The sequence below is a fragment of the Diachasmimorpha longicaudata genome, chromosome 5 (assembly GCF_034640455.1).
Source record: "Diachasmimorpha longicaudata isolate KC_UGA_2023 chromosome 5, iyDiaLong2, whole genome shotgun sequence".
NCBI lineage: Eukaryota > Metazoa > Arthropoda > Insecta > Hymenoptera > Braconidae > Diachasmimorpha > Diachasmimorpha longicaudata.
The window spans coordinates 8,034,119-8,058,532 of NC_087229.1; the positions used below are offsets into that span (position 1 = coordinate 8,034,119).

The 24,414-nt window shown below is 37.1% G+C and overlaps 3 protein-coding genes across 23 annotated transcripts in view; 2 read left to right on the forward strand and 1 right to left on the reverse strand.

Annotated features, from left to right (window-relative positions):
* Nucleotides 1-2,953, forward strand: LOC135162543 (uncharacterized). 2 transcript variants are annotated; one of them, XM_064121146.1, is made up of 4 exons: nucleotides 1-426; nucleotides 650-780; nucleotides 870-1,061; nucleotides 1,138-2,953. In XM_064121146.1, exons 1-3 carry the CDS (start codon nucleotides 318-320, stop codon nucleotides 1,038-1,040), a joined length of 411 nt encoding a protein of 136 aa, XP_063977216.1. In that variant the 5' UTR covers nucleotides 1-317; the 3' UTR covers nucleotides 1,041-1,061; nucleotides 1,138-2,953. The 2 variants fall into 2 exon arrangements, with proteins under 2 accessions (XP_063977216.1, XP_063977215.1); XM_064121145.1 differs by having other exon boundaries at nucleotides 4-426; nucleotides 1,135-1,161.
* On the reverse strand, nucleotides 2,805-12,708 carry LOC135162501 (ras-specific guanine nucleotide-releasing factor RalGPS2). 12 transcript variants are annotated; one of them, XM_064121072.1, is made up of 12 exons: nucleotides 12,220-12,703; nucleotides 12,052-12,100; nucleotides 10,686-10,841; nucleotides 9,797-9,937; nucleotides 8,665-8,905; nucleotides 8,140-8,303; nucleotides 7,860-8,055; nucleotides 7,521-7,693; nucleotides 7,091-7,291; nucleotides 6,756-6,827; nucleotides 5,512-5,694; nucleotides 2,805-5,245 (listed from the first exon to the last, which is right to left on the reverse strand). In XM_064121072.1, exons 3-12 carry the CDS (start codon nucleotides 10,784-10,786, stop codon nucleotides 4,810-4,812), a joined length of 1,908 nt encoding a protein of 635 aa, XP_063977142.1. In that variant the 5' UTR covers nucleotides 10,787-10,841; nucleotides 12,052-12,100; nucleotides 12,220-12,703; the 3' UTR covers nucleotides 2,805-4,809. The 12 variants fall into 12 exon arrangements, with proteins under 12 accessions (XP_063977142.1, XP_063977139.1, XP_063977143.1 ...); XM_064121069.1 differs by having other exon boundaries at nucleotides 9,797-9,993; nucleotides 12,220-12,690; XM_064121073.1 differs by lacking the exon at nucleotides 12,052-12,100 and having other exon boundaries at nucleotides 12,220-12,704.
* Nucleotides 7,234-24,414, forward strand: part of Axo (axotactin) — a 25,345-nt gene continuing 8,164 nt past the window's right edge. For 4 of the 9 annotated variants that reach the window (XR_010298969.1, XR_010298970.1, XM_064121027.1 and 1 more), the window contains exons 1-5: nucleotides 16,563-16,948; nucleotides 22,154-22,493; nucleotides 22,622-22,785; nucleotides 23,378-23,481; nucleotides 23,714-24,351. Coding sequence is in view for 7 of the 9 variants with exons in the window: in XM_064121027.1 (XP_063977097.1) it covers nucleotides 22,172-22,493; nucleotides 22,622-22,785; nucleotides 23,378-23,481; nucleotides 23,714-24,351 (1,228 nt within the window). In the remaining 2 variants the exon portion in view is untranslated. Of the gene's footprint in view, nucleotides 7,374-8,731; nucleotides 8,856-9,061; nucleotides 9,200-13,694; nucleotides 13,913-16,562; nucleotides 16,949-22,153; nucleotides 22,494-22,621; nucleotides 22,786-23,377; nucleotides 23,482-23,713; nucleotides 24,352-24,414 lie in introns of those variants that run through there. The other 5 variants (XM_064121032.1, XM_064121034.1, XM_064121028.1 and 2 more) reach the window with 4 other exon arrangements.

Here is a 24,414-nt window from a genome sequence, read left to right on the forward strand (position 1 = left end):
AATCTCCCTTCCAATTATAAACATTCCACACGTGTGATTTAGTCGAGAGTCTAGAATGACGAAGAATAGCTCTCACGATCAATCAATTAGTTTGTTAGTATCGAAGGGGATTAAAGTACCGATGACAGTGGGTAATCGCGTTAATATATGGTGGTTACTGATACCGTGAGGCTTTCAAGGGTACGAGCCTTTTTAAAAGAAATCAGAAGTGCAGTTCAGTTAGTGGTTTCAACGTGCGAAGAAGAATCCCAGGACCAGAAGACATTTTTTTTTGTTACGCCGTTTTACAAAATCATTTGAAATTGTGAGAAGTGAACATGAATGTTAAAGTGATTGTTGTCAATATTCTGATGATAATGGCGGCGTATTCGTCTCAGCCGGAGATACCACCGGGGAAACGAGTTTTTCTTTCCCTCCCTGAACATGGTACGTATCATTTCCTCTCATAGATTAATTTTAAAGAATAAATCGTAACGTTAAGAAGGACCGAAAATTTAGTTCCTTCATGAAAAATAGGAAATCGGTCATTTAACACTATTTGATAAAATTATTCATGTCAAATTCCGTTCCGAGGACATCGGTTTTCCGCTCTTCGCCACTTTGCTATAAAATCAATTAGATTATTCATTGGTATTGATTTTTGTTCCAGAGAGAAAAGATTTTCTCACATTTTCGCTCGGCGACGGCTATCAAAAAAATGAAACCCACATCGAACGTTTACCAGACATTCGTTTCCCCGACGCCCTCGGCATTTCCGAAGAATTAGTCGACAAGTTTCAGGTTAATAATAGCAAATGATTAATTATTCAATAAATCCCTTTCATTACTAAAATTCAAATGATGAGACGAACGAATGGTGAACATTTCAGAAATTGCCGGTACCTGAAAATTTTACAACGAATTTGTACGTCTGGGTCAAATCTCAATTTAAACTCAGTCAGACAGATCTTCGTCAGCTGATTGTCTATCGACATGTGTGTCTGGACAATGGATCGTGCGTTGAGCTCGACGACATTGGTGGATTATGCTGCCCTTTCTGAGAAACTGTAAGGGAGGATCGGGTAAGCCGAACGCATGGGCTGAACACACATAAAAAATTGTTTTATGTTAATGTTTTTCATTTTTTTATTTCAGCAGATATAAATAAATGCATGAAATGCCTCCAAATAGTTTCCTTTAGTTTTCTTGCATCCCAAAGTATTTGTGAAGTAAAAACCAAGTAGAACCTCGGGTTCCCTAATTTTATCGTTTTTTAATTTATCTGGTTAAAGTAATAACAAGGCAGAACAAGATTTTTTGCAAAAAAAACTTTATCCGCACTTTGCAACGTAAATAATATGTACGTTAATCAACACAATGAAACAGTTAGCACAAAGGTTCCTTAAGTCTATTTGTCTATTTGTTTCGTGGCTATTTTATTGTTTTCTTTTCTATTTTTATCATTCATCGATCGATTCTAAATATGTCTAGACATACCGATACGTGACAATAATCACGCATCTCTAGTGGACACTTGCTTTCATATTTTAATCGGTTTATAAAAATAAAGTGATTTACAAACATTCAGTGTGGAATATCCCATAGTTACTCTTCACTGTTACACAATCTGGTAAGCTTTTATTAATTCATTATTTATTTTCCTTATTAGTCATTTATTCATACGCTCAACGAGTGGAAAAGGTCAAGTCGAATGTGTAATCTTCCATCAATACAAAACTGTTCAATTGTGTCAAGAATAAATGAATTTATGTGGAAATGTAACATTTCGAAAAAAAATAAAAAAAAAGAAAACTGGAAATCTTCAGATATTTTCGTCTCTTTAAGATCATTTGATAATTGGTCACTGCACAAGTGCCATGAAGACTTGATCTGTTTCACTCTATTGAGATTGTCACACTTGGATTCATTTACTAACCACGTTCATTCCCATAAGTTTAAAAAAGTGCCTTCGTGGTACGAGAAAGCCCTTAATGCTAAATCTATGGACACTTCCAAGGGATGACTTCACAACCAACAAGAGATATCGATCAGTGACGAAAATTATCATTTACCTATTTCTTCAGTGAAATATATATTAGGCGAGTTCGGAGAATTTTGAAATTTACTAGAGAAGAACATGGATTCCAAATATTTTTCATTTTCTAAATATCTCTGAAACTATAAACCTTCAGGAGATATTTTTCTATAAAGAATAAAGATTTCCATAACGAAGTAACTTCAGTTTTGTTCAATGTTAGAAACTATAAAAAATAAGATATGCACCTTCGCTTCTCCAAGTGAAAAGGGAAATCAAAGAATTAGTCCCACGGATTTTGGCATCATCGCTAAAAAATTAAAAAGTGACCTTTCCAGTCCCTAATTTAATCAATCAGTCGCACAATTTATTTATCTTTGTGAAAACAGATTCGTTAAGTCACAATAACTTCGTGATCAATGAATTTTCGGTGGTTCCAACATGATTAATAACATTCATTTATTTTTTCTTATGTAAAATGATATGTGACGAGTAGTTTGAGGGAGACACATGGCGGTAGCACACCCACACGCGCTCCTAAATTATCGAGACTTATAAATTATTAGAAATATTAACATTGACAGAAGGACATATTGATTCTGCTTAAAATGGTGAAAGACACGACAGTAATTTTCTCGCTAATTCGTTCTGCGATGATCATGCGATTGGAATTTACAGAAAGAAGTCAAGAGATTTATTGATTTTATTTTCTCGTATATTCTAGTACTAGACTGAAAATTTAATCACGTAAAATGAACATTTGAAAGTAAAATTTATTGAGAAGATAAAGTAATGATTATTCCAAAAGTATTCTTGAAGATTGATGTCACTTAATTATCCTCGAAACAAATCTGGTGACATTTTTCGCTAAACCCATTACCTTCGGGATCTTTCTTTACCACGTGTCTACAGAATACAACAGTATAAACGAAGAAATAACATTCCTAATAGGCATTAAATATATCAGACTATCAAACATTCATGTCGAAGAGCACTAAATCTCAACTGAAAATGTCAATTAGCTTTTCAATCAAAAATAAACATTTTGATTTCTCCCTGATCGTTTTCGATCAATGCGAATGAAAAATTATACAACGAGACATTAATAAGTATCATGAAGTGCTCAACGAATTCATCGTTGGTCAGAATTATGCCTAATGATATGCCGATTTAAAAAGGCAAGCTACACAGCGATGACGCATTTCGATTCATATTTTACATTATCATTATTTTAATCCACATTTGTTCTAAAAAAAAAACTAAAAACTGAGTACTTTGGTAACGTCTAATCGTTAATCATTTTATACAATGGCCCTTAGAATTTTGAATCGAGAGGAATCGAAATAAATAATTTTTCTGAATAAATGATGGGAGCAACCCTTTAATTTAGCAAATAATCCAAACAATAAAAATCAGTTTATTTAAAGGAGTCATTCTATTGGTTAATTACCCCTCACAAAAACTAGAGACAATATTGTCAAAATCAGTTATTACTTATTTCGTTGAAGAATTAACCATTTTCACCTTAAAAATTTAGTCTTGTATTCAGTTAATAAACTATTTTGTTCACACGCCATGAAAATATAATTGACAGTCTCAGACACATACCGAGCGACAACTCAATGATTATTGATGGTCTCGATGCTTCCTCCCCTAAATTTCCATCACCATTTGCCGTTTATTTATTCAATTTTAATTATAAATCATATCGAGATATGTAAGCGTAGGATACTCGTCGAGACGAGTCTTTAAAAATAATTCATAACGCAGTGATAAATAATAGCCACTCCATCGTGGTGTACTGCTTCAGAAGTAACTTTTAGAGAGCAAAAAAGTCAATACTAATGTCTAACTAAATAATAACCTTAATAGCTCTATTGAAGCTTCACCTACATTTTTTTTCTCACACTGATGATATAACGAATTTAAAAAAATAAAAAGACTATGTTATACTTTCCAGTAATTTCTGACAAAAGTGGCAGTGGAAAAAAAAATATGAGAATTAAGGAGGGAAATGGCGCACAAAGATGCGCTCAGAGTATTCTGTCTTGAATTTTCTGCATCTCTGGAGCTAGTAGACTCACTGAAAAATGTTTGTTTTTCATATCATTTATAACAAATGTAAACACCGCAGAAATCAACTGCTCACATTTATGAAATTGTTATTTTTCACTTGAACGCATTTCGCCTGTTCTCCGCCATTCCCCTGTACAAGTTAAATAATTCGAGAAACAAAATGAGAATACTAACGAGCTAACTCGGCAACCTGTCTTCTCAGTTATTAAGCCCATGAGAATTAATACAAAAGCATAATTTTTGATAATTATGAAACATATCTCATTTGCTGATCACAACCCATAAATGGAATAATCTCAAGGGCTGAAATGAAATATCTATTCTACATAAAAATCGTGGTCGGAAAGTTCATCATGTCTAATCTGTCATTTCATTCAGAATTTCGTGAATGGATCACCCATTGTCCGGTAATATTTTTTCAAAAATCAACTAAAAAATCTTTGCAATGGAAATTTTTCATTTGAGCACGTCTTTAAAAATTTTTCATAAATAGATAAACAAGATGACAAAATTAATTATGTGGCTTGACACCTTGGCTCGTCTCCTATCAAGCCTGGGGAACAACAATGAGCATTAATATCAAAGCCTATGGTTTTTGGCCATTACGAAAATTGGCAATTGATAGTTTTTCAATCCAGTTTCCTCTATCATTGAGTGATAAGTAATTTTATACGTGAGTGATAAGCGATGCGCGATAAATAATCAGCGAGTAATCCAGTTTACTCGAAGGACATGAGATTAGCAGGTATTGGCTTTCTCTCTACACCGCCTCGCACTGTTGCCCGTAGTTCTTTAATCCATTGATCAGCAAAATCACCAGAACTTGCTCGGAACTTATAGACATTACCCTTGTTGGGATCAGTGAGAAGGAAAGTGTCTCGATGAAACATACTGTCCGACGACTCAATGACCCACCCGAGAATTGATACCATTTTGTAGGGCTCACGTTTGAAGTCAGATCTTTCTGAGCCCTTGAAACATTTGGGGGAGAAGTAGACTATCGATGAAGCCCAGAGCTGGATCCAGTATCTCTGCCACGTCGATACTGCAGGCTTTCTGCCATCTCTGAGGACAACTTTCCGACGCAAGAGCCCTTGCATTGAACAACGGGGCTCCATTATACCGTCCACCGTACAGGGCAGGATCGGTAGCGTACTGGAAATAAAAAAATCAAATCTGAGGACATTCATCATTTTTCTTCCATTTTTCCACCACAGTTATTAATGATTCGAAGGGAATGATATCCTCTACATATAATAAAAGTTTTACATGAATATATGTAGTCATTTGATTCCTTCAAACTCATTGCACTCCAGAGGAAGCGTCTCATATTGAAGCAATGACTGGAAATTTTCCTTTGCATGACTTCTACACTCATTCAGCACGAAAGCCCCTGTTTTTATCATGTTATTGTTAATTACCTCGTTCTAGAAAGCAAACTGCAATCGTCATTGAGAGCATCAGTGGGAGTTCCAGGTGAATTCTGATCTAGGTCAACGACTGGAGACACCAAATGGGGCTCTTCGAGTACAGAATCATCCAGGAGATGACGCACTGTTACTTGGCCAGGCTCCAGCGACGTTCCCGCTGCCTTTCCAAAAATGCTGAAATTGAATCGGAGCATTTGAGAACAACTTCGAAGGTATTGTGTACATTTAAAAACGTTGAGGAATGATTACTGCCCCGCTGATATGATTTCTGTCATGCATAATTGGATGACAAGCGAATTATTTCTATGTAATTCGTTCTCTTCGATGAATTTGTACGTTCAATGCAGTTGCTGGTTCTATACGACTGTGCAGGCATGATTATGTTGAGTTATACATCTGGGTTAACGAAAAATAATTGAATGAAATGGTGGAGAATAGTAGATGAGTCCAGAGTTAATTTACTTGTGGGAAATTTCACAAATCTTTATCTTATTTCATATTATTGTTTAAAAAATTCTTTGTAACAAGTGCTTGTAAAGTTTCAATTCCTGGACATTTCTATTAATCATTACCAATTCATTATAGAATTAAATGGCCCAATGAACAAATGAGATAAATTAATGGTTTAAACCGAAGTATCTTAGATTCCACAGGCTAAAAAATATTCAACAAATTTTCTCAGTAAAAATTGAATTCACTCATTTATCTCATTATCCATTCTAAAATTTTCCAATGAATAATTAACACAATTGGCAATTTTACAGTCCTATAAATATGAATAAAAATTATTTCTAAACCGCATGCCAATGGGCGCTGTAGCTCTATAAACAAAAAAAAATGAGAATATGATTCAGGTATCAGTAGCGAATGGATAAATCAATTTCCTACGAAATTATAGATAGAAGTGATTGATTAAGGATTATTCATAAAAATCAGCAATTAACGAGCGCGCATTAAATTAAAGAAAATCCTCATCTGCACTCGAGTTCAGTTTATCCCTTTTCTACTGAGCAATTACAACTAACCATGTAAGGTAACAAAAATTGGTGAATAAAAATGTACTTCATGCACACTCTAGGTTCCACGATGCGTCAGTCCATAGTGCGCCATTAAAATTGTGACAATTAATCAAATTAAATTGATTTATTAAAGTTATAATGAACGAAATGATATGGTCCATAAGCCAATTGAATCTGATAAATTGTTAAATCCCTGATTGAGATCCTGGGACTCACCCAGACGTTCCATAAGTTCCGTACCGCCCTCCTTGTTTATGGAAGTTGCGTGGAAGGCTCGTGCTACGAAACCTGACAGAGCCATTTGTTTCTTTTTCTCTTCTCTCAATAAAATTTAAAAAAATCATGGATTTTTTTGCGAAAGAAAGGGAGAAATAAATCAACCATCAAATCAACTTCAACAGCAATAAATTAATTCTGTCAAGCGATGAATCTTAATCCACGAAATTCAATTATCAGTTGATTAATTAATTAATATAATTATTGTAGCGAGATAACAGATCAACATTGGGAATTCGAAGGGCTTTTACTGCATTTTAATTGATGCTACTCACTTGGTGCCTAAACTCCGGCATTTTCGATGACCTGGAACGAATTTATTGGCTGCTGAGGCTGCATGGAGACGAAGGGAGCCTGCACAACCTCTAGCTGGAGACAGGGACAAGGCTGCAACGCCGGTTGCCACATCTCCCACGGACTCTTTACTGCTGCTTGATGAGGCCACTGGAGAGTTCGGTTCGAGCTTCATCGATAGTCTGAAATTGATTCATTAAGAATCAATTAGTGGATAGAGGCGCCGACAAATGTGGAAAGACATCAATTCAGAAATATTTAGAGGTGAGTTTGTTAACACTAATAGCGTAAAACAGTTAATAAGAATAACAACGTTTTGGTTGAGCTTGGGCTTAATTAGCAGTTTTGTATCCGTGATAACAATTTGTCTAGATTAGCAGGGTTTTGATAAATAAATAACAAAGTCCTTACTTGAAATGGTCGTCCTCAAGGAATTTCTGCAATTCCTCGATATATCTGACACTGTTCAAATATCTCTGAACATCTGGTAATGGAATGATGCTAGAGTAATCACTGGCTTGAAACACCGTTACTCTCGTCAGCACAGTGTTCATTTTAATAGCCCTTTGATGGTTGTCATTATTCTGTAATACAAATGAATCTAATGAAATTACGAGAAGCGATTTATTAAAAGTTGTTTAGTCCATTTTTCTCTGCATCGATCATTTGAATAAATGAATTATTTATTCTATATCAATTGACAACTAATAAGGAGTTGTGAATATGGATATTTATTATTGATGAATTCACCTTAGAAGAGGGATGAGCCATATCAATATATACAAGATCAGTAAGAAAAAGTCCCAAGTAAGGAATGCAAGGTAATCTGAGCGTCTCCATGTGCTCCCTGAGATTCATCCAATTATTCTTATCACTGAAGACCTCAGCGAGCTTATCGAACGTGCATTTATCCTTTTTCGTGAGACAGGCCCACGTTTTATTCAGTCTGCAATATCCAAAAATAATTATGACACTAGAAATCGTACAAACTGGGTGTATGGACATTCCGGATACCAATGGTGTGACTCACCTATATATCGGCGCACTTTGGAGACCGGATATGATAGCGAATAATGAGTGCATATTATTCAAATCGTATAATTTTTTCGCGACACGAATAAAGTGGGCGATCATTTCCGAACGTTGCTTCGGGGTTGAGAAGTTTAGAATTTCCTGTACTGTCCAGAAGCTCACCTGAATTGAGAAATGATTTTTAGGAATTAATGATCTTTAAATAAACCTCGGATAATCCTCGATCTTCCAAATAGGAATTAGTTAATCAGCTCGCATGTAAATAATTTTTTTTCGAACTTTCCTTATCGAACAGCTATTTTTACTCGCATTGAATTTCATTTGGAATTTATCTCAGATTACAATCACCAAAATTCAAAGATCATTTATCTCCTTTTAAAGTAAAATTTCGACGCTCATTTAAAGCGCGCTGCATGCTCGATCGACAATCTGCTTTCATAATTCCTTCAAAAGCCCACTCTCTAACAGGATAATGAGGGACGCATAATCCAATAATGATCCGACGAATAAAAAAAAAACCTACGTGATTAAATCTCCTGGTGAAAGCGACGACATTTGGTGCCACCACAAGTTTATTTTTCTTATTCCAGGAACAGCTGGACAGTTCCTCGGGGCGAATTGCCTTGAAGACCCCGACATCTAGGATCGTCAGCTGACTGGCGAGGTCCTCCGCTGGAATTCCAGTCGCCACGAGCGGCCCCGACCCCTGCACAGGTGCGTTACATCTTCCCGGCAAGGAATTTGACTTGCTTGCCACTGAATTACTGAAGAAAATACCCAATATTCATACTTTGAAGGTGGCAAATATGTTTCGTGCACTACCACAAAAGAAACGTAGATTCCCGGCCAAAAAACTTTCCAAAATTTGAATTCAGTAAGCTCAGTGCATGAGTAACTCGTTTGTACCGTATTGTTCAAAGGTGGAGGCAGAGGCGAGGGATACAATCATGAACGAGAAAATGTTCTCAGTCGTAAAAGGACCAATTTTTCATCTCATATCAGCCATAAGCCGGGATTTACAGCAATGGGGGCCTGTGAGTTACTCACAAGGAATTTCGGTAAGTTTTTTCTTAGCTTTTGTTTTTTCTGTGGTGACGGTCTAATGACCGGAAAGAGATTGAAACGACGAAAATATTTTTCACTATCAACAAGAGTCCAGAGCTCTCCAAAATCTACTAGCAAAATGTCTAAACCAGATGGATTAGTTTAACTTCAAGATCATTTTTGACCTATATCTCCTATCATAATCATTATCGGAGCCTTTTTTTATCGCTCTCAGATACTCCCCCGAGTAATTGATCTTAAGCTACAACTGATCCGTCTCCCCTGGCCAATTTATAATTGATTAAAGTCTGGAAGATGAAAAAATAATGAGAAATTCAATTCTCCAACTGCGTAACTACCGAAAGTAACGCGTCCAAGTACTCTACGTCGAGAGCATTCTCAGCATTCCACTAATAAACGGGAAAAAAATTCCTTCTCCTACGTATTCTGTTGACTACGAGTGAAATCAACAGCGACAATCTCCAAACTTATCTTACATTTTTTTTCGTCCCACAATTATTGAATCAGAACGATGAGATAGGGTTTATTAACTCGTGTATAAATTCCAGAGTAGGAAAGGCATTCCATCAAGCAATGAAGTAATAAATTACCCATAATTGTCGTAGCTGTGGTGACTCGGTGGCGTCAATTCCGAGTACTTTCTGTATGCTCTACACTTGTCACGATGTTCCTTGCGTTCCTTATGACACCTCTCTCCTCCTTGGCTCATGTCACCACGCAATAGGGGACCACTGGGAGAGTTAGTATCATTGGCAAAGGTTTTATCCCAACAGTCCAAACTATCAAACTTCATTCAAAAACGTAAATCAAAAGCAAATTATAAACGTTGTTAACTAAATCATAAATTGTGGAGCAAAGGGGTACGAAGACAAGTCAATTAGCCACAACTTGAACGGATTCACGAAATTTCCAAACAATGTAAAACCATTTTAGACAATCATTCAATAGTAGTTTTATGAATTTGGTGACTAAAATCGAGACTCTACAACAATTTTTTTCGTAATCTCACATGGATCGCGTTGAAGAGAAATGACCAAGGACAATCTGGAATTGCCCACAAAAATCTCCGGAACGATTATCTTTAGAGAAAAAGGTTGAAGAATTTTTTCATAACGTCCAAAAATCACTATAACAGTATATCACCCTGATAAAACGTGTTTTCAACGGATATGAAGCTTAAGTGAAATTTGCCAGCCAGGGTGAACCACCCAGTATTCAAATGCGACAACTGCCATCGGGTTAACTACTGGGTGGTTCACCTCAACAGAGTGAAAAACATTTCTTGAACATTTTCCAACAGTTCCCTAGCAATTTGCCAAAACAATGCACAAGTAACAGATAAACTCTTCGAAAACTACGATTTTTGAATAAATACTTCGAAATTCATAAAAAAAAATTATAATCACAAGGCAAAATGAATCAACTTCTTATCAAAAACTATCAACAACCATGAACATCTCAACTCAATAGCAAACAAACCTTCGATATTTTTTTGAGTGAAACAAACTCGCCAGACAAATCTCGTGATATTGACGTGTAATGCATCTCAGCCATAAAACGAAGCTTCTTAGCAGTCGCATCACATCTTCCCCCGGCGATCCCTAATGATTCCCTTATCACCAGCACTCTGAGCTCCTGTGAAAATCTCACACTATCAATCCCTAAACAAAACAAGTTGCACATACACACCGCAAACAATTACGTAACAACACTCGAGCATCTTTTACAAGTCTGCCAATAAAAATTTAAAAATAAAATCACTACACTCACAATTAAAGCTGAAACGAAAAATATCTACGACCTTGTAAAAAGGAGGAACTGAATAGTAGTTCTAAAAATACCACGAAATTCCGGAAAATCAGAGAGTGTTTTTATTTGATGAATCGTTCAACAAGTCTGCAGTGAAAGTGATATAATGCCTCATAACTCAAATTTATTGTTCTTGTTTTCCTCTGTAATTATCTTGGTAATGAACGACTGCGTAATATTGACGAATTTTTTATAGGAGATTCTTTCTGCTATGAAAAAGGTCTTGTAAAATTCTCCGCAAAAATATGGTTTGAATTGTTGAACAGTAAATTAATAAAAATCATCTCATTGATTGGAGAAATATCTCATGGATAAGCAGCTTTTAGAGGAAATGTGAGACCACTGGTCATTTTATTAATGAATAACTAGAGGAAACATATTTTTTAATACAATTTTCCGGAAAAAACTTGTTTGCTAATCCATCGATAAAAATGACTTATTAATTATTTCATCAATTAGTGGACCGTGACAAATCATCAAATTTATTTTAGCTCAAATTTTATTACCCACAATTAAAGGTTTTTCTTTTCCATCGGTATATTTCAATATTGTACAATTCAATACCAAAGCAAATTCAATTTGTTCTTACATTTGTTTCCCCAAAAATCGTTTCAATAATTATTAAATAATCTCTTTAATATCTGAATCAATAAAAACCTCAAAATACTTTTCAAGGAGCTGATAAAATTTCCACACAGAAGGTCTTCCAAAATCTCCAGCAAAAACTCTGATTATCAGAATCTAAAAAATACCAGAATCTCACATCCCACAGAAATAAAAAAAAATCGCCTTTCAATTCTGTTTGCAAACTACACTATTTAACAACCGAGAGCTCAACTTCTCCCGAACAAAAATGTACGAGGGTATCAGAGAGACGTAAATAATCATTGACCCCGCCACTTGCACTTTCATTCACTCTAATTAAGAATAAAATTGTGGGAATAACTGTGAACGCCCAGGAAGCAATAAAGCCGTTATTCCCTTGCACTCGACACACACCACTGCCTTCAATAGTTTATCTGATGAATTAAATCACCTTATTCCACGGAAACCCCAAGGTATCCCTGGCCTAGGAGTGTCAGCTGCTGTAATTTGAAGGTTAACCCTGAGTTGCACACTCGTAATGTCCACAAATAGGTTAAAACGATTTTCCCAGTTCACTTGGGAAATAATTTCTCGTATTGGTTAGTCCTCAGACACTCACCAAATTGTTATTGTTCATCGAGAAAACACAGCCGACGTTACCGGCACGCGCACTCCGATGATGCACTGACTTTTCCTTCGATTTCTCGTGCGTGATTGACGATGACGCTGGGAGGACTCGATAACGACGGGCTTTTACGACGTGACGATTACAAATTGAAAAACAAACTAAAGAAAATACTCGCTGCGTCAAACTGTGGCGAGTCAACAGTTATTACCCCCACCTTGAGAGTTTTGGAATGGAGTTTTAGATAATTTTATGGATGGATGTGTGGAGGGAGTGAGGATTGGTGAGGATCGCGCCAAGGAACTGAGGCTATGACGACGACTGTGGGTGGGCGGTGGGGCGGGGTGGTGTGATTGGTGAAGACCAGAGCAGAGGGATTTATGGTTATGTCAGGCTGGTTGACGATTGTTGGGAGGAGCAGACGGTCTAGTGACGGGGACGTATTCGGAGTATCTGGGGTTTGATCTGGAATTATGAATGAATGAATGTGCTTTGATCGATGCCTTCATCTCTTAGGGAACTGGAAATCCCCGACACCTAGCGGAGGGAGGCGGAACCAATGGCGGGCTCGTTCAATTCGGAAAGGGGTTGGGAATTTATAAATTTTCTGAAAGCTTTCGAAGTTTATAGTCGATAATGCAAAACTAATTTTCTTGATGATTATAAAATAGAATTTTTAGCCCTGTGATGAATAATATTTATTAGTACTTTTTGACTGCCTTTTAATCGACTAATTGATATCACTGATAACTTAAAATGGCTTAAGATGAAAACCGGAGATAGTTGTAATATTTATTTTGTCAATTACATGTCAATGTTTTGAAAAAAAAAACGTTTGCTGTGTCCACTGACGGACAAATAGGGAATTATATGAATTGACCGTCGATAAGGACGTTGTCTATGATTATCTACAATTACTCCTGATAATCCCGCGATTATGAATATTTTGGCGGGCGGAAGTTCATTTTACAATCCGCAAGTTATTTATTTTTTAACACGAGATGCATTGTCATTTCATGGCACATTTTTTGTGGAATTTCCCCTGTCGTGACATACATTAAAATGTACAGTTTGATGTGCCGTGTACCCCAGTAACTATGACGGTAATTAATAAATACCACGTTCCACGATCTTAAATTAAAAAATCTAGCGAACTAACTAGAATATCGTACGCGACTGTTCCTGAACTTTCTAGTAATTGTTGGCCGATTCCACTGAAAAAATCCGCAATTAACATAATATTCATTCGCATTTTGTAAAAAATTTTTTGGACAAAAATTTTCCAAGTGTTTGGGTTGATTTTATTCAAATGTCTTCAATAATATTTTTGTTTGATCTTAATTTACGTTGAGAAACATTTCGCCATAATAACCGATATAATTAGCATTTTTTTATCACATGTCCGTACCCTGCGCAGTGAAAAAAACCGAGGGGGAGAGATATGTAACGGGTATGTGACGCAATTCTCCACTTATAGGTCACATATTTTAGCAGTCGTTTAGTGCACAGTCCTAATGATTTTGCTACTTCGTTTACGAGTTACCTATTCCTCGCTCGTTAAGTATGTTAGATGATACCTCTTAGATGGTGCGTAATGAGTACGAAACTGTTAGCGACAATTAAACGTAGCTCGTAGAATCATCAACAATTCAAATCCAGTGGAATTTGCTCGGGAGAAAAAATGTGCGTGAGTAAATCGAGACCATTTTCGTAGCGACACTGAGAACATGAATGACAATCAAATGTGGGGGATAAATAAGTTAATAAATAATTAATGAGGTTCCTCGCAAAAGCCATGAGATATCATGTGCCTCCCAATCGTAGTGCGTATTGTGAATTTCTTGTAAAAATATTCAATAAGTATTTCTGCGAAAATAGGGGAGTATCGACTTTTTTGATGATCGCATGCGCAGAAATGTGACCATAAATTGGAGGCAATTAAAGTTTGGCACATAGTTATGGTTGTGATTCTTAAAAACCTGAAAAATGTTGAAAAAATACGTTTTTAAAATTTACATAAAATTTATCGACCGGATTTCCAACTCTCACGCGATTTGCAAATTGTCCGCGTCAGAATTGAGGGAATTCACAGTAAGTGAGTTCACCAACCCAAGAATGAAAATCATTCCCTCATTAAATGATAACTAATTAGCATAAATGTTTATCTTCCTCCGTTACCAGCCTCTAATTGAATTAAATAAGTCAGGAATAATAACTTACCCTACCCCACGTCGTCCTTGCACATCCAAGCAATTCCACGACTTGCCTCGACGAGGAAAGGGACAGATAACAGTTATGTATTATGGAGCGGTTGAGTAGTGGAGGTACTTCGTGTTCATTCAGGAAACAATTTGTCATTTGAACGCTCAGTCATTCTCGTACCTCTTCTACGTCTATGTCACTCTAGACAATTCAAATATTAAAATGCGACATTGCGTCGAAAGAGTTTTGCATTTGACAAAATTATCGGGATCATTTTTTTCCTGACATAATTTTTCTAATTACCCTCGGGTGATTCACGCGATTTTTCATTTCCCTCAGACATTTCCTGGGGTTTAAAAAATTCCCGCGAAAAATCTGCCAAATTCAAACATTTTTTTATGCGAGGAATTCATCCGACAAGAGTCACGTCCCGTTACTCTCGAGAGCAATGAAGTAGTTGCATTAAAAAAAATAATAATTGCAGTAGAAAACCCGATCTCAAATGTTCTTACAGCCACAGGGGTTTTGTTACACCTTAAATGAAATTGCCTGTTACGCAACGTTGGCGGAAACATTATAAACGCACCCGGTCAATTTAAAGTGAATTCGGCAACGCGAAAGACTAAATAATACGATAGCATATGCTGGTCAAAAGCAAGGGACAAAGATGACTGATTGAACAATTCTTTTGAGAGTAATAATTTTGGTTCACAATTGTTCTTCGAACTATGATGAAAAAAAAAAAATTAAAAAGTCCTCCATGGAATCCTCGGAATTTTATATGTTTAATTGTTCTCTTCTCGTGCTGAGTTTTTTCTTTCCCCCATTGTCCAATAAAATTGAAGGATAAATGGAGTACCCATGCGTAGGCGTGTTACATAGTAAAACCGTTGCGTGGGTAAAATACACGAGGCATTTAGATACATTCCAATGCCTCTTGACCCCTCAAGGATTTTCTATAGCCATTTCCGGTTCTGCAGAATCCAGAAATTTTCATAGAACCCCGGGACTAATTTTCGCATCATTTGTACATCCTAATGCCATTAAAGTACCCCTGGAATTGGAGATATTTTAATTGCCATCTTTGATGAGATTTTGTTAACTTCTTTGTGAATATGTTTTTCAGACAATTGTCTTTAGTCGCACTGCAGTTACTTTTTATGGAACACTGATTTACCCGCGGTGCGACCTTCCGAGCGTTGGCTGCGCTCTAACGAATGGGATGTGTTTAAGGGACAATTTTTCCATTATCCCATTGTCACGTTATTTATCGGACGTTTACAAATATGTTTCTCCCTAGCGTTTAGAGGAACTCGTAACGTGGAAGACCATACGTGATTTTGGATTGCACTGAGAGATAATACGGAGAGAAAAATCTGCCAGTCAGTAGAATATTCGGTAAAAATGGGGGAACAGTTACGCACTTTTTCAGGGAACTTTCAGGAAAAAAATCAGAAGGTGCAGGAAAAAATATAAAACATTCAGTAAAAAAATGCGGAACTGTTCCCTAATTTTTACTCAATACTCTTCCAACTGATCTTACAAATGATCTTAATCATTTTTTTCACATCCGAGAGATCGTGATTGTTTCGAGCTCTCGAAAATTGTATAGAAACTCATGTTTTATTGTCCGCTACCCAGATCATAATGTTCTAATACCCCGATAATAAGCAGGAAATACCTTCACAACTGCTAAAATTATTATTAATTTTTGACAGTGTAATACATAACACTCTGTGAAGAAAAAAAAATATCTCTTGAGCAACATTTCTCGTTGGTCGATGATTGAGTCCAACTACTTCAATATCCACCAGAGTTGTTCCTAGAATTATATTGAAAATTTCTCGTATTTATCTCTGATGCACATTTCCTCATCGATACCCGATAATCATGCAATTCCCTGCAACAGCGAATGGATGATCACATGAGGGAGTCAATAAGGAATATTAAATATACTCGATTACAAAATAATTATGTAAGATTGTAGGGAAGTGGAGAAGTTGCATCTGCCCCTGACCGCGGTACCCAATTTTTCCCTCCGCTAAAAAGTATCTCCGTTGAATTTTCTCAATGTGTTTGTTGGACGTGGGTGGAGGGGAGATCATCGTAACGGCGGTGGCAAGGCTCAAGCATTTTGTCAGTCGTGAGCGCGATTTTGCCGCGCCGCAGACCTGTCGGGCGACCTCACCACGAGTGCAGATACATTCATTTTTTTTTTATTTTTACATTAATTTTTTCAATCGAAAATTAAAATAAAATACAAAGATAAGATTATTCCAAATCATCGACATCTGTTCGTCTTGATTTGCTTGATGATTAGGCAGTGTCCTGGGAAAATAGTCAAGTGAATGTCAGTGAAAACTTTGTGTCTAAAGTAAAAAAAAAAAAGACTTACTTCGAGTGTTCGTTTGTTAATGAATTCATAACATGTAACATTGCTGGGACTATTTTCATTGTAACGACTAGGAACTCGGATTGTCAATAATAAATTGTCAGGCGGCTCGATAATTCGTATGACTCCGTAAGTAAATTGTAAAGTAATTGAACTATTTTTAAAGTAAAAGACCAAGAAAGTTTGATGGAAATGGTTTGGTAAAATGGTACAATGTAAAAACAATTGAATTTTTTTCTTTTAAAAGAAGATATTCCATTAATTTAATCAGCTTTTAATGCCTCGACTATTAAATTGATTGAATTTAATTGGAAAAATATTGATTCATAACGGTGATTAAAATACAATTTAATTTATCAAAATTATCTAAGTCCACGAGGAATTCATGAACTGATTATTTTGCGATTATGAAAAAATCATCCGCGAAAAAACGCACACCATCTCATCGGTCCGGAAACACTTTATTATTAAATTATCCCCATGATTATTCAATGTAATAGATGAACTAAAAAATGAAATAGATTTACTAAAGCACGAGAATATTGTCGACTTCATAATCGTCATTCACCAGTTCATTTTTTCTTGACTACACGCGATACGCACGCCGACTCATTAATTATTTCATCAGTGATTTAGCGCAAATTACATCCGCAGAACAAGTTATCTCGTCATACTCCATCATCCTGGATAAAAAATCATAGGTAAATATTGAAATCGTATGGATTGCACATACCATTCCAATATTGACATTTTTATTTGATGACCAGACTTCCAGTTTATTTTTATTTTTCAATTTTAATATCATTATGTCAGGATGCAGTATCCAACGATCAAAGCACATGACATTTCCCTACGAACAATATATTCCTGAAAAATGGGAATTTGAGCGATGGAAAGACTTTAGGAAAGACTCGTGACTGTGAGTCATCGTTTGAAGCCATTGGCATTCAACAGGCACAAGATGATTTCCATCATTTGCATTAATCTTTTACTCCACAAACTAAAAAAATGACCTCTTGATAAAATAAAATTTTCAACATTTCGTGGCATATCGATTCCAGTGATGTTCGCGCGCGCATCTTCGACTCATGGATTTCCCTTACCTATAAGTATGGTCAATGATAACAGAACTATCCCAAAAGAAATTATTTCCATAATTTCCCCACAAACCGAAGGATTCAATTATCAATTCAAATTTTCTTTCGAGTTCGAGGAAACCTTTCATTAATATTCTCGCGGTGAACGTAAAAAATCGTGGAAATGTCTTTGACATGCATCAATAGAATTAAGTGTCGCGTGCCGAAATCCCATTGTCCCCAGGGACAAAAGGAACCGGCTGATCCTGGTTGACAGTGTCGTCACGCTTTCTGCTGACACTCGACTAAATTTATTTACGATGCACATCCCTAAGCACGTACAAATTTAAGAGAGAACGAAGACCGAGAGACCAACTACCTTTCAATTCATCTCACGCATCTCCGTGTCCCTCCAATGACTATTCGTTTCAATTTACACCATCAACTTCCGTCAGGGAACTTCACTTCGACCTATTCCACTCAAGTTACTTACTAATTTTTCTATTCCAAATAAATATTCTCGGCAGTTACTCCAATTCTCTCTACGACACGTCAGCATTTTTTTACAAATCTCATTGCAAATGTGTTTGCATAACATTCACTGAAATATATCAAATCATGTATTAAACATAAACATCCCCAGACAATATCTGAACTGTATAATTCAATCGCTGATGCATTATTCATGATTGATCACTGAATCAGCTCTGATTCGATCGATTTATTTCATTATAATGGTGTAGATTTCGCGCTACTTACTTAACAGCTATGTAGGTGGGTATCCAGGCCGTTTGTTCGATATATCGATTCTGTTATTTCAAAAGAAGGCCACGTGAAAAATACGCACGGGTCACGTGGGACAATTGCAGACCCCGCTAAAATGTTTATCTCTCGGATGATATAACGATTATCTAGAACATCAATTATTGGGAAAGTATTGTTGATAAGTGGCTTTAAATACTCGACTCGTGACGATAATGCAATCAGCTGTGAGACAGTTGTGCTTCTTGGTCTGGCTATAACTCCACAGTAAAGATCAATATGTTTCAGAACATGCGAAGTTGTAGATCATAACTTCCAAAGCTAACATTTCTTTCGTAATACCGCGTGCAAATTGAAATGGTTCAGTGGAGTTTGTCGATTGGAAATATTTTAAAAAATTAGTGATTTGGTTTTTGTGCCATGCAATGTTATGACATAAAGAAAATTAATAGTTAATAGTTATGCTGAAAAATCCTCCGTTCGTCCTGATTTTTTATCCTTTCGAAAAATCGAATAATGAAAAGCTCGTGAAAAATGGAAATTCGGGTCTCTAAAATCGCAAATTCAATGAAAGTCAATACACCCCAAATGAGAAGCAGCGAAGTGACATTAACAAATTAGTCACTGCCTCCTCTCACTCAAACTCAACCGGTACTAGTAAGGCCCAAGAGGATTTTAGTAGTGTCGGTGAAGACAATTGAATGAGCTCTCTGTACTAGTGAGCGACACATTCATTCCCCTTTTAGTGACAGTGCTCTCCCTACGTCACATCCTGCTCTCTTGCCTTGGATCCCCCATCCAATTCATCTTGAATTTTATTTTCTTTTGTTCCTCTGCCTTTTAATTTTCTCCAATTCAATTTCATCAACATTTTCCACAAAATATCCTACGCATTGAATGATTCACTGTCGATGTGTCACATATCGACAGTTTGTCTACTAAAAGACTTAAATGGCACATTATTCTTCGCTGACGTCTGGAAGTGTTCGATGGAGGGTAGCGAGTAGAATAAAATAATTTATGAATATCGTTCGCATGGAAGTGATTCATGAATGGATTATGCAATAATCATTGAATTGTGAATATGTCAAACGTTACGGATGCCTTATGACAATAATTTTGTGATGGTTGAGATGGAAGAATCAATCATGTGGTAAATGACACAAGCCATTGCCTTGAGCAATGCGTATGCCAACCATCAATTGATCTTAAAGGACCGTAGATGGTGAAGATGCCTAACAATTCTGAAGTACAATGTCCTATCAACGGAAGGATAAAAATCCCAAGATATCTTTATTTGAATATTTTTTATTTCTGTAACCGTTCATGGAATAATAACCCTTTACTATTTCAATTAATTTTTCAAATCAAATTTTCACTAACGACAAGAAGATCTTCAGACGTTTATTAAAAAATCGCTCATTAATGAGCTAATACGATAATCGACGATAAGAAGACTAATTTATACCTCAAATATCATAAAATGTTTATATAGCTGGTTATCTACGACGTGTGGTCTATCACATGATAGAAAAATCCCAATTCGGACGATATCTTGTAAATTTCGGGTCAATTAGAACCTTCCGAAAGGCCCCAGGAGTTGAAACTTATTTTCGGGAGGATCACGTCAGATCTGTGGCCTCGAGCGATAATTAGAACCAAGATTAATGTGTTTTTTTCCCTCGAACGTCATTAACTATACGTATGTACCCGACAGCGATCCAATCACCAGCTTTCAAGATTTTTCTTCTTCGAAATTCTGGTCAATCAATCATTCGACCGATTCACCACTCAATCCATTCACAACACTTTGCAATAATCCCGTAGCAACATTGTTTGAAAAAAATTAGCAATAATAATTGAATTAAACGTCAGTTAATGGCCAATGGTTCCAATGCGTTCAGAATCAAAAGGGAAAAATGAAAGAAAAAACGTTGGGCGTTTGATGTAGCCTCGGTACCAATTGACGTAAGGGCCAAGAGAGAAAATTGACTCACATGATTCGCCGTGAGTAACCCATTAAGTCTGTGCCTGAACATCCTTCTTCAATCTACAACTGGCGAATGTGGTTCAACCTCTGGTGATTTCGTATCCGTTTGTAATGGGTTTAACGCAAATAACAATCAAAAATACTTAGATTGAGCCCCCATGTTTATTTCATGAGTATCCCAAGCCCCCCTACGGGTATAATCTGGTGACGGATGATTTTATCAGGCCGCAGGATACGTAGGGGCCCCTTCCGGTCATGTGTTACCGTCTGAAATACAGAGGAATCCGTTATGCAAGATGAGAGAGCATGTAAAGCCAATGGGGATTTTTATTCGAGAGTAATCTTTGTCGAGTTTGTGTGCACGGTGCCTCCAAGCTCTACCGTCCTTATCACACTTGCTTATCGAATTTATGTTTTGTAAATGTACCGAGTACATATAGACAAAAATTTTCGCTTTGAATCGCCGGTTCAAGCTCAGGGTTCGGTGATAATACACCCGAGGCAAACATGTGATTCATATCGGTCTAGGGGCTTCAATGGAGTTCAACCGAATTTTCACACGCACCAACAAATTGAATGGACCTTTTCAACCCTGACTCATTAATCGGAGGGAATAATTGAATAGAAATTACCGGACCACTTGGTAATTGGGGTCTGGTTTTGCCAATTTGGAAATTTTAGGGAATTGATGCTGAAGAGGTTGCAGTTGTCACGGATGTTCGGGAAAAATTCACCAGAACATTGCGCGAGACTTTTGGCTCATGGGAAGTAATAAATCCATGACAATGCAATCATAAAAATACATCAAGCCTCGGGAATGACAGGAAGTGGAAGAGGCGTCTTATCCTTAGACACACTTGGGCATGGTCAAAGAGTGGGCGAAAACAGTTGACGAATACAAAAAGTGCGCTTTAAATTCTTGAGAGTAACTTCTTTTCCGTCCCTATCTTTCGATCTGTACTTTGGGGCCTTTCCGTATTTGTGTGAGAGGACCGCCTCTTTCGTACTACGCACTGAATTTTTAATGGAACCTTTGTCCCTTCCTCCAACAGGTGGACCCCAGAATCATTCAAATCGTTAAACGTGATTTCCGCATATTCAGAGGAATGAAAAACTGTAATTGGAGAAGGGTGGAATAAATTCTATTGGAGAAAACCTTTGTGGGAAATATTTTTGGGAACGTTAGTGTCAGTGTGAAGTACAAAATGCTGGGAAATTTTTTTGTGTAGCACAGAAATTGCGATGAATGAAATTTGGTGACAGCCCGTCTTAATATTACTGATTAGTTTCAAAAATATGTCAATATTGAACGCGTTTATTGAACTTAGTCTATTGAAATCGTTCTCACAGAATTTTTTGAGGTAAATTTTTCAAGCTTTTTGTTATATGACAATCTTAGTGGCTTTCGGTTTCATAAAAATAATAGAAAAAAAACTGTCTCAATCGAATGTGTTCCCTATCAAAATTATTCAAATGACAAATAAAAATTTTTTGTCCTATTTCCAGGATTTCATCGAATGAAGAATGATGATTCTGCTGCGGAGGGTCCTGGTGACCCTGTGTCTGATGTCTACCTTCCTAGAAATCCAATCGAGCATTACCGAATTTCCAGATCTCGATATGTTCGATGAAAGCGATCTCATAGTCACCACAACAAAACGCCCTTTGCCAGACCGATGTCTCGTGAAAACTGACTCAGGCCCCTGCAAGCACTACATCCACAAGTGGACATTCAGCAAGGCCGAGGGCAAGTGCAAAATCTTCGTCTACGGTGGATGCCTGGGAAATGAGAACAGATTTAATTCACAACTGGAATGTCTTCAGCACTGCGTCGGCGGTCCCAATTGTGAGTCATCCCGAGAATTAAATTCAATTGTCCGGAAAATCAATGTCAAAATTGGTTAATTTATTCTCCGAGCTCTTGAGCATATCACTGATTGTCTTTTTAATTATTCCAATTTCCCAACTCGCTAGACACATTGCCATCGTCTATGGGATCCAAGGGAAAAGTTTTCGTTACGAAAATGAATACTTCGACGACAACTACACCTCCGACGACGACACCAAGTACTCCTTCCCCTACATTTTCACCCCTCGGACCTACGAGGAAACCTGTACCTAAACACGAGAGAGGAAAGGTAAGTGAGAGGGAATTTCAATATTTATTTTTTATTTCTTTATTTCTAAAACAATTTTCAGCCCTTAATATCGCGCGTTTTCAGCGTAGGATAATTATTCCACAGAATCAGGAAAAATTTCTCATTACGATTGGTATTCAATCGATTTCTAACAGACCGTTGAATGATCAAATCACATTTCCGTTGAAGTAGTACGATGCCGTGATAAACGGCCTCAAATATGAAAAGCTGAGCAATGCTTCGTGTTATCACTGGGTGCATAGGAGACTGCAAATCATCCTATGGAGCAAAAGATCGTATTGCATACGTTCTAAGCGTACCAACGTCTTCCGCGGTGTCACTTCTCCCTGCGTCAGAATATTAAGCGTAAAATTTCTAGTGAAGGGTTTTTCCATAGAAATTCACGGTTCAAGCTGACCTGCCCGACAACAGCCACCAATTTGTTTTCCTCGGGAAAATTTTTCACTACTCAAATAAAAAGAGTGATGTGAAAAGTCCAGAAAATTTCTAGCAACTAATAATGTCACGTTAACAAACGCATGAAAAATCGCAACTCAAGCCACCTATCAAGTTCCTCATTATTTACTTCCAGGAACTCACGTTTATGGAGTCAGGATACGAAAAAACATTCATGTTTGCGCAGAGCAACACATTCATCCAACTGGACGGACCAGGAATCAAAACATTCCAACTAAGGTAAGAAAAGTATAGGAAAAAATTCCAGTCAACACTTCATAATTTTTTTTATCAATATCTCCTAATTGGAAGGAAAGATGTTTATCGCTACCAAAGGTCTATGCTCTCTTTGGTCCTGGGGCCGACCCACAATTAAAAATTTTGAGCCATTTGCTTGAATATTCTGGAGTGGAATTGACCCAGGATGTTTTTACTTCATGTCTTCACCTAATTATCTCGTCTCTCTCCATAGACTGTGTCGAGAAATCTCCTTCCAATTCCGCACGAAGCTTCCCCACGGTCTCCTCGTGTACCACAGCGTGAAAGATCGTCCAGAGAGCCTAGACCCCTACGCCCTGTACGTAATTGTGGAAAAAGGTCAGCTAAAAGTGGTCCACGTCTTCGGAAAGCATTCAACTAGTCTCACAGTAGGTGAAGGCCTGAACAGAGACGAGTGGCACAGTGTTCTAGTTAGGATAGACGTTCGCGGTGCAAAATTAATCGCGCGAGTAGATGACAGACAAGAAGAAACGACTCTCGAAGTCCTGGAGAGAGTCGTTAATTACGCAGTCTCCATGGAATTGACTTCAGTTGTTTTAATTGGTGGTCTTAGCTCTGAGGAGAGACTCCATGGGGTCAAATACATTATTGAATCCTTCGTTGGATGTATCAGAGACATGGTGCTGAGCTCTGGGAAATCTGCCAGTGATTTATCACCTATCAAACCTTTAATAGCCACGAAACATGAGAACGTCAAGGAGGGCTGCATTGACAAGTGCTGGACAAGAGAAAATCTGTGCTTCTTCGGGAGCAAGTGTATTAATCATTACAACAGCCTGACTTGTGATTGCTTCGGAACACTCTACGAGGGAGAGCGATGTGATGTTTATAGTAGGTTATCTGTTATCTTTTTGGGTGATTAATTGAATCACATGAGTGATTACATCGGGTCAT